Genomic DNA, 9,551 nt, shown 5'->3' with positions numbered 1-9,551 from the left:
CCTTAAGCCAAAGCAAAAAACATAATTCACTCTTCAATAACTATAATTATCCAAAATGCCTCGCCCATTTTGGACCCCCCCCCCATAATGAACAGTCCCTTTATAACTACAAAGTGCTGTATTAATGAGGCTTTATTTCCATATTAGCTTAAACAAAAGTATATCAACAGAAAAAATGTGATTTGTGTCACAATCATTGAAAACATCCACACATATTTATATCAAGCGGCCTCAAGATTTGTTGTCCTTTAACGTTGTGCTGCACAGCTTTGCAGCGAGCTTTTCGGTCTCCACTTGATTGGCTCCAGCTGCCAGTCTGGCCTGCAGTGCCAAACGCCACGGCTGATTCTTTTTAGGGTACAGTTTCTGGAAAGGAAACCAAAAAATTAAATACAAGTATAAGATTGAGGGGAGAAAAGTCACATTTACTGTTTTAAAAGTTTACAAGGATACATTACCTTCAGCTTTTTCTTTGCTGGGTCATGCACCACTCCATGTCGCCACAGGCTTTCCTGATTAACAGTGAGACCGGTTAACACTGTATCAGCACTCTAATCAGATCACCGAAAATCTTCAAAAACTCACTTGTAGTGTGTCTAGTCATGCATAAATTCTCAGTTTTTAATGTGGTCTGGCTTTTGAAACATCTGCCACTACACGTGTATATTGAAGGTTACTAGAATTTAGTTTGTGCTACTCAAAAGACATTTTGATAAGCAAGAAAAAAGTCATAAGTCTAAATTAAAACTAAAAACAGCAAAGTCTCACCATCGCTGAAAATAATACTATTTTTAAAATAAATTCAGTGCTTTGAGCTACACAAAATTAAATCCATCCACCTCTTTTGTATTTAGATTGCAGCAAAGTGTTCATGTGCACATTTAAAAGTCATATTATCAACATTACTGGATCCCTGGTAAAAGAAAGTAGTGTGATTTGGATGATTTGATCCAACATTTAACAGAATGAAACTGAAGTGCAGGTTTACCTTCATGGTGAAGCTCTTCCCACAGCCAGCATACGCACAGCTGAACAGCTTCTTGCCCTCATGATCTCCCAGTACATGACTCTCCAAGTTGAAGTGACGAGTAAACTTTTTATCGCACCCTTCAGTGGGACACGACAGCTTCCTCCTCTCTCCGTGGACACGCAGCTCATGCTGGTGCAAGAACCATTTGTTGTTAAAGAACTTTTTGCACTCTCCACATTGCACCTTGACTGAAAAAAAAGAGACATTAAAACAGTCAACAAGACAGCCATCAACACTTCCCAGCATTACATTCATACCTCTGTGCTCTTTTCTGTGCTTCTGATATTCTGTCCACGTCTTTCCCAGAAAAGGACAATCGTACTCACAAGGGTAACCTGCAACAAAGAGTTATGTTGAACACAAACCTCAAGCTGCAACGACTAATCTGTTAGTTGTCAAATATGACTTAAATCAGCAACTAATCTGATAATTAGTTTGCGTATTGTTTTTAAGATTGGTCTGGTTTCTTTAATTCTCTCTGACAGTAAAGTTTGACATTTTTGTGTTGTGGACAAAACAGGACATCTGAGACATCTTGGGCTTTTAGAAACACTGACTGACATTTTCACCATTTTATAGACTAAACAATTACCTGGTAAATTACAAAAATAAACAGCTGGATCAAAAAATGAGAATAACTTGCAGCACCACATGCACCAGTCAAAGAAGCCTTCTGGTGATCCACCAACCTTCATGCACTCTCTTGTGATTCTTCAGTTTTCCTTGAGAGGGAAACTCTCTTGTGCAGCCACTGAAAGTGCAACTAGATCAAAACATAAACAAGGTTAGAAAACAGAAAAATTTAATTTATTCTTAGATCAGATGTGTAGCCACTCACCGAAATAAAAGCTGTTGGTGCTCACACTTATGCGCTTTCAGCTGGTTCTTTTTTTTGAAATCCTTTCCGCAGCCCTGATGGTCACACTGAAAGAAAAGAGCAAAAGCACATCACAGTAGTCCCAAGCCTGCTGGCAAAAGGCAAACTTTAGGATTTTTTTTTTTTTACTTGATAATGCTTCTCCTGGTGCTGGTGAACTCGAGCCATGTGGTTCTTCATGCTGGCATTTGTGACAAAGGCCTCTGAGCATCCGTCAGCCAGACACCTGGAGACCAGAGCAGGTAGCAGGTCAAAGCAAACACTGTTTTCACTGATCCCAATCATTTCAAATAGAACATAGTAGCTTACTTGTGTGGTTTTTCCCCACTGTGCCTGAGCTCATGTCTGGTGAGCTCATAGCGAGTGCAAAAGCTCTTGTTGCAGTTCTCACAGGAAAACGGTTTCTAAGGTTAGGGCAACATTTGACACATAATCCCAATAACATTAACAAGACAATCAAACACAATATGTACTAATTTAACGTGTTCTTTGGGTCTTTATTGTGTTATTTGCTCTTTTTGGCTTCTAGCAGTCACTTACCAATCCTGTGTGTTTGCAAAGATGAGCCTCAAGCTTCCATGACTTACTGAAAGTAGCTTTACATTCAAAAAAATTGCAAACAAAGGTTTTTTTACTTTGCAACCTCTCCCCCATCTTTAATAAGAGATGTCAGATGTGGTGTTGTGGTCACAGAGAAAACTAGTAATAAAGAGGCAGGACACTTACTGACCTACAACAAGCTGCTCGCCTGCACTTCATTTATGTCATTGGAATGTACCAATTAGAGCCAAAAAAGGGGTGCCCTATCTCACCAAAAGAGAAAAATAAGCAACAGATTTCACATTTAAACACTTTTAATACAGTAAATGGAGATAATTTTTTTAACCTTTACACACTTATAAAACCTCACGCTCAGCTTTTACACTCTACTGTGCAGGATTGTAGCACAGGTGATGCAACATGTAAGATGTAAGGAAATGATTGAGACGTCTGAGTTTAATAGTGCTGCCATTGATACTCAACTCAAACATTATAAACTCCCATGACTCTTTCCTCCACATTGATTGATTCAGGCTTTAAAAATGTCATCCAGGCTCCTTGCAGTATGCACCCATAACTGCTGACCTCTCTGTGCGTGTGTATGTGTGTGTGTGTGTGTGTGCACGCGTGTATGGGGCGTGCAAGCATGGAGAGAGGCGACTGTCTGTCTCCATTAATCACACACAAACACAGAATTTACTGCTCTAATCTTAATCTTATCAACACTTCAATATTGTTTTCTGATAGGTGTGATTTATCGTAGTCAGAGAGTAGTCTTCAGTGACATCCTTTGTGACCCACAAACATGAAACTAAATCAGCCTTTCTCCGCCTTTAAAGAAGAAACGGCACATTATTTCTCTAACAAATGAAAAATGGCATTAATAAGCAATGGTGCTGCCCAGTTTGATAAGCGGAGCGGTTTACTGCTGCAGCCTTACTTGGTCTGAGCAGTAGCTTATGTTAGATAAATTAAGGTACATTTTGCTGTGTAACACAATTTATATTGTCACTTTGCTGACATTATGACTGTCTTCACTTGTGTTATTTTATCTAAATACTGAACAGTAGTTTGGCATTGTCACTTGTAGGCACAGTGGTCACTGTTCAGCAAAGATTACACAGTTTTATATTTAAGCCGGAATAACTATAGCTGAAAAGTAGCCATGGTTGCCACAGTAACAGAGTCAGTCAATCAGCAAATATCTCTCCAAGTTAACGTTAAAGCTGAAGGTGGTACCTTTTATGAAAATGTCATTTTTTTGTCACTTTCGCTGTAGCTACCAGTAAATCCTGGCAGTAGTAGTGTAAAAAAATAATGTTCCTCTGCCTTGTCATGCTCTAATGACATTTGCAATAATCCACTGCATATGAAGGCAAAAAGATCAGAGCCGAGGAGTCTCTAATGCAGCTGTCAATCATGTCAAATCCTGCTTGTGAACTGCTGTCAAACTGTCAAACTAGGCAGCATTGATCAAATATGAATCGAGATTCTGCTACTGCATTACCTATTTCTCCCCTGAAAAATTTCCTTTTTCTCTTTATTTCAGTGTACTGTTTAGCTGTAAATGAGAAAGTTTGCTCTTGGTGGCAGTGCTTCATTTTGGTTTAGCAGTTTTCAGCAGGGCAGCTGGGTCTTTCTGAAGTAGGCAATACAGTAACAGAATCTTGAGTCATTTTTGATCAGCGCTGCAACAGTTTGACTGCAGTTCACAAGCCATGATGGACATAATTGACAGACGAATCAGAGACTCCTTGGCTTTCATTCAGGCGCAGTGGATTTTTGCAAATGCAATTAGAACCACAACAAGGAAAACAAACTTTTTTTGACATATTATTATGAATTTCCTCTTCCCTTCCCACTGCTTAAAAAAATATCTGAAGGGCCTACCCCATTTCAGACCACCCCTTCCCCACTCATAAATAACCAACAGTCCCTAACATTAGCTGCCCTAAGCTAGCCCACAGGTCATATTAAACCAAGAAGGCTAAGGCTGTGGCAAAACTCCTGAGTGCATGAAATTGTTTATGAATTGATGTATCAACTGCCAAAAGACAACAATTTATTTTTTCTTTTAAAAGTTACATAGTCCTGCTTTAGGAAACTGCCTTTTAATTAAAGCAGAAATTCAGATTATAAAGATTATACCAAACTGCTTTAAGTGGCAAAAACCCTGAGAAATGCACTTGTCTGTTTATGAATTTAACTTTTTATTTGTGAGAGCCATTTTTTTTTATAAATTTACATACACCTGCTTTTGGTAAACGAATTTAAAAAATAATAAAAAAAAGAAAGAAAAAAAGTCTCTATTTAAAACAAATAAATAAAAAGAAAGAGATAGTGACAATCAAATGAGGTTATCTGCTTGTCCAAACATTAGAGATCACCATGTGAGCCCATGTCCTGCTCTCATGTGAAACCTTTGACTGACTTTTGTGAATACGGCCTATTGAGAGCCTGTTGGGCGTTACCTCGGTGCCCTCCCACGCTTCAGGTAAGCATGCAGGGGTCAGTTGACACCTTTATCAGCCTCCTGCTCCTCTCATCCGGTCCCCCCCACCTCCTCCACCTCTGCTGTCAGGGCCAGGATCAATACAGCTGGCCCAATATTCACATATATGACCGTGCCCCCCCTCTGTCTCTGATAACCACACAGACTCTATCACCCCACCTATCGCACACAGAGATACAGCATGCACTGTGTTTGGCCTGCACTGGGGTTTCCTTGTGCTTTTGTCAAAGCTCCAGGCCTTTCCCAAACACACACAGATCATGCGGACATACACTGTCACACCCACGCTTTCATCACAGTCACAAATATAACTTTCAACACAACTAAGGGACTTTTCCTCAGATACTGGGAGAGTAGTGGGTGGTGAGGCCTCAGAGGTATGTGAGGGGAACTAGTTGAGTTTAATTAAAGGGCTGGTTCACACAAATTGTAATGAGCACATTTTTATTTACCCCTTGTGAGTTGTTTTTTTTTTTTTTTTTGAAAGACTTGAGCCCAATATAAAAGGGAATCAGTTTATTTTCCATTCGTGGTGGAATTTTTAGGTATTTTTTAGTATTTCACTTTGAGTTACACTCCCAGTCCCCTTAATTTCAAAGGGAAAATACTGCACTTTTTATTCCAATACAACTAAGGGTATTGGTTTCATCTCAACACAAATAAAACAGGGGGTCCTCCACCAGAAAATTCTGAGCATCAAAGAATTAATTTCTTGCTTTCTGGTAACATTTTATACACTATTTAGTGCAGTTTTTGTACCAAGTTATGGTTTAAATGTCTTCAATTTTGTCAAAGTAAAAGTCTTCATGTTTTTATTGGGGGGGACAAATGTGTCTGTTCTAAATATTGAGGGAGATGTGTCCCCTGTGTCCATGAAACTGTCTGAATAAAAAAAAAATATTGACAGTATAGTTACAAGCTAATTTTCAGATATGACAAGAATATAAAACATTATGATAGTTATAGATAAAACCACCCTGTTTTTAACAGCTGAACCCTGACCTGCCAAAATACTCGAATACTGCTAACAAGTGGAACCATCAGTTAGAATAATGATAATAATCAAGTCTATATCATACATCACAAATCTACTTCAAGGAGCTTTACAATATTTAAATACATGTAAAATATCACACATAAATATCAGAACGTGCTTTTAGTTCTGATACTTTAAGCACATTTTTTACATTTATATTCCTTATGTACGTGTTTGATTGCAGACTTTTTCTTGATAAGCATGGTCTTACTTTTACTTAAAGGATCAGAATACAAATATTTTGTCAATTTTTTTTCTTTCGTTGTTTTTTTTTTTTTTTTAACAGCAACATTTCTTTCCAAAAACAAAGAGTCACAGAACACATTGCCACTATTTCGTCACAATTTCTTCAGTGGACGATAGCTCCAAAAAAGGTGACACTGAGGTCTGTGCATTGTCCAACACTGTTTTTGGGAAGTCTGTGTGGTTTATTGAATGGGCCTACTGGGCACAGGCTCAAACTGTGACAGTCCCCCCTGGACTTCACCTGCAAGAATGTCCCTCAAATTGACAAATACCAGCCAGGACAAGACTGAAAATGACCACACAACACAACACAAGACCACTAAAACATGCCTAATGACCACAAAGACACACAAAACCATCACAAGTATGTGTGTCTTGCTCCTACATATATATATATATATATATATATATATATATATATATATATATATATATATATATATATATATATATATATATAGGTCTATATATATATATATATAGACCGATGAATATCTATCGACACAATAACGGTTGAGAAAAGTGTGAGATAACATATTTGTGTAGTTTGAGTGAACCCGCTCTTTAAACTTAATGTGATCAGGTGAATTAAGAAGGCTGATAATTGTGAAATTTCATATCGTGCAACATTTCCACACACAACTCCTCTTGCATCAGCGGTGTACAGATCCAATTATCTACTTTGTGTGTGTGTGTGTGTGTGTGTGTGTGTGTGTGTGTGTGTGTGTGTGTGTGTGTGTGTGGTTAATATGTAACACCCCGGGGTCGATACGGCTGCTGGCTGAGCTGACAGACTCAATCTGTGTGTGTCAAACATGTGTGATTAAGGAGTTCATAGTTTTCCACAGCTTTTATCCACCATCCTCGTCTTTCTGCCCTCCTCCCTCTCGCTTGATTTCTCTCCCCTTCTTTGTTTACTTTGTCGTCCTTCAATCAGTAACTTCCATGAGTCAGTGCCACACATGACACCCTGGTGTATCTGTGAGAACACACACACACACACACACACACACACACACACACACACACACACACACAAAAGGACTTACTGTAGATGTATAGGTAGGGTGGATACCATACAGTGCTATAAAGAGAAAAATGAAAATAAAAACTGTAACAATGCATAAAAATCCAGAATCTGCTTTAACTGACTGTCTGATTAGCAATCACACTGACTTAGAGTGATTTTTCTTGATACTTTAAAATTGACTTAGATTTAGACAGTTTTAGGTCCTTCTGTAAATTATTCTAAGAAGATCAGGGGGCATATTTGAAAGCTTTTTTGGCCGAATTCTGTTTGAACGTAGGAGATCAACATTTGTAGAAGAGCGCAGGCCACACTGGTTTTGGTTTGTACACATGTGCATACACAAATAAAAAGGAATCAGCCCAAGCAGAGATTTATATACACAAAGCAACCAATGCACAAGTCTGAGAACGGACAGAGAATTTAGCAGTAGCGTACAGTGTACAGTGGTGTGGACGATTTCCACAGCCAATGATACAATGTAAAGCACAATGGTACACAGTATCGCGCTTCTTTAGGCACTGGTCAGATGCATTCATAAAAAGCAGATCAATGTAGTCCAATAAAGGTAAAAGAGTTGCCAAAATTGGGGCATCCAGTAGCTCAGTTGGTAGAGCAGGCGCCCCATGTACAGAGGCTATGTCCTCACTGCAGCGGCCGTGGGTTTGATTCCGGCCTTAGCCCTTTGCTGCATGTTATCCCCTCGTTCCCCCTTTCATGCTAAAGTTGTCCTATCTCCAATAAAGGCAAAAGCCAAAAAGAAAAAAAAAAAAAATCTTTAAAAAAAAAAAAAAGTTACCAAAATCAAATATTTCCATGCCTGGGGCGAGTTTATTCATAAAAAAAAAAAAAAAAAAACAACTTAATTCAAGTTTCAGCTTGGAAACTATAATAACAGATACTTATATGCTGATATAAACTGTGGGAATATACTAAAACATAGAGGCACCATTTGCCTTATCTAAATACTAGGAGCAAAATCCAGATCAATACGGAGGGCTTTGGCTGCCAACCCGCTCATTGACTGATTGCATTTTATTTTTCCATCCGTTTTTCCTGGTTCTCCCTCCTCATATTGTTGGATACTTATTACTCCATCCTGATAAGACCTGTGTCTGAATCCCCTGACCTTAGGCCTACAGGGTTAAAGGGGTGAAACCATTGTCCAGGACGGGATTACAATATTCATTTAGTTTCTTTCCTCTTTTTTATACTTCACTTCTTTCACATTTATGAAAAGAGATAAGAACAGATCTCTTCTACTGCATGAAAATCTAAGTGATGCATCCACAGAAATTAAATATAATCCTTGGACTGATGCACTGTTGGCCTTCCCCCTCCTGATCTCTGTCTCGCTCTCTCTCACACACACACACACACACACACACACACACACACACACACACACACACACACACACATGCACATGCTCACACACTCCATCCTGTCAGCTGCTCCCTATCTCTGTAAACTGGTCCTAACTCGTGTAAATATTGGGTAAAGTACTGAGGTGCGATGAGATAACCTATTTGTCACATAACCAGCCAGCCATTCAGCCTCCACTGATTAAACAGCACACATCAAGTGGTCCACACACAAACCATGACAGGCCACACACACACACACACACACACACACACACACACACACACACACACACACACACACAGAGGTTTGACTAATAGGCTCTACATATTTTAATTAAAAAAACAAAACAAAAAACAAACATAACGTACCTGACAATTAGAGGATTTTTGCCAAAATGTCACCTTATATGACGATCCACTATAACCCACTGATTTACAAAAACAACTAAAAACACTGACAAAGAAACTTCATTTAATTGTTTTAAATTACTATTCTCACTTCTATGAAATGTTTTTTGTTTGTTTGTTTGTTGTTGATTTTTTGTAGTAAAAATCAGGGAAAAAAGGCAATGAACAACTTGGAAAAATTTAAAATTGAAGTATAATAAAATATATAAAATAGATCCATACATGTATATTTTTATTTTCAGCACTTCTTTTTTCTTTATATTTTATTTATTTATTCATTTTGCTTATTTTCAGGTAATTTTCTTGCAACATTTTAGTAATGTCTTGCTAATTTGGAGCCTTGTTATGTCTTGTAATATGTTGCTTGTTGCCCTCTACCCGTGTTTTTAAAAATCAATTTGCTTTGGTTGTATAGTTAACGATAATATTGCAATATCTTTTTTAAAAATGAAAAAAGAGAGAAGAAAGCTATTAGTCACATTCATGTTTACTTTTGTTACCGTGCATT

The 9,551-nt window shown here is 38.1% G+C and overlaps 1 protein-coding gene across 1 annotated transcript; it reads right to left on the bottom strand.

Annotated features, from left to right (window-relative positions):
• Positions 1-120: 120 nt before the first annotated feature.
• Positions 121-2,617, bottom strand: gtf3ab (general transcription factor IIIA, b). Its single transcript, XM_042510624.1, has 9 exons — positions 2,448-2,617; positions 2,217-2,311; positions 2,037-2,133; positions 1,869-1,954; positions 1,720-1,793; positions 1,288-1,365; positions 989-1,218; positions 459-512; positions 121-366 (listed from the first exon to the last, which is right to left on the bottom strand). The coding sequence occupies exons 1-9, from the start codon at positions 2,559-2,561 to the stop codon at positions 232-234; spliced, it is 963 nt and encodes a 320-aa protein (XP_042366558.1). The 5' UTR covers positions 2,562-2,617; the 3' UTR covers positions 121-231.
• Positions 2,618-9,551: the final 6,934 nt, after the last annotated feature.

The sequence above is a fragment of the Plectropomus leopardus genome, chromosome 21 (assembly GCF_008729295.1).
Source record: "Plectropomus leopardus isolate mb chromosome 21, YSFRI_Pleo_2.0, whole genome shotgun sequence".
NCBI lineage: Eukaryota > Metazoa > Chordata > Actinopteri > Perciformes > Serranidae > Plectropomus > Plectropomus leopardus.
The sequence above is the reverse complement of the archived record's forward strand: the minus strand, read 5'-3'. Positions and strand labels throughout refer to the sequence as shown.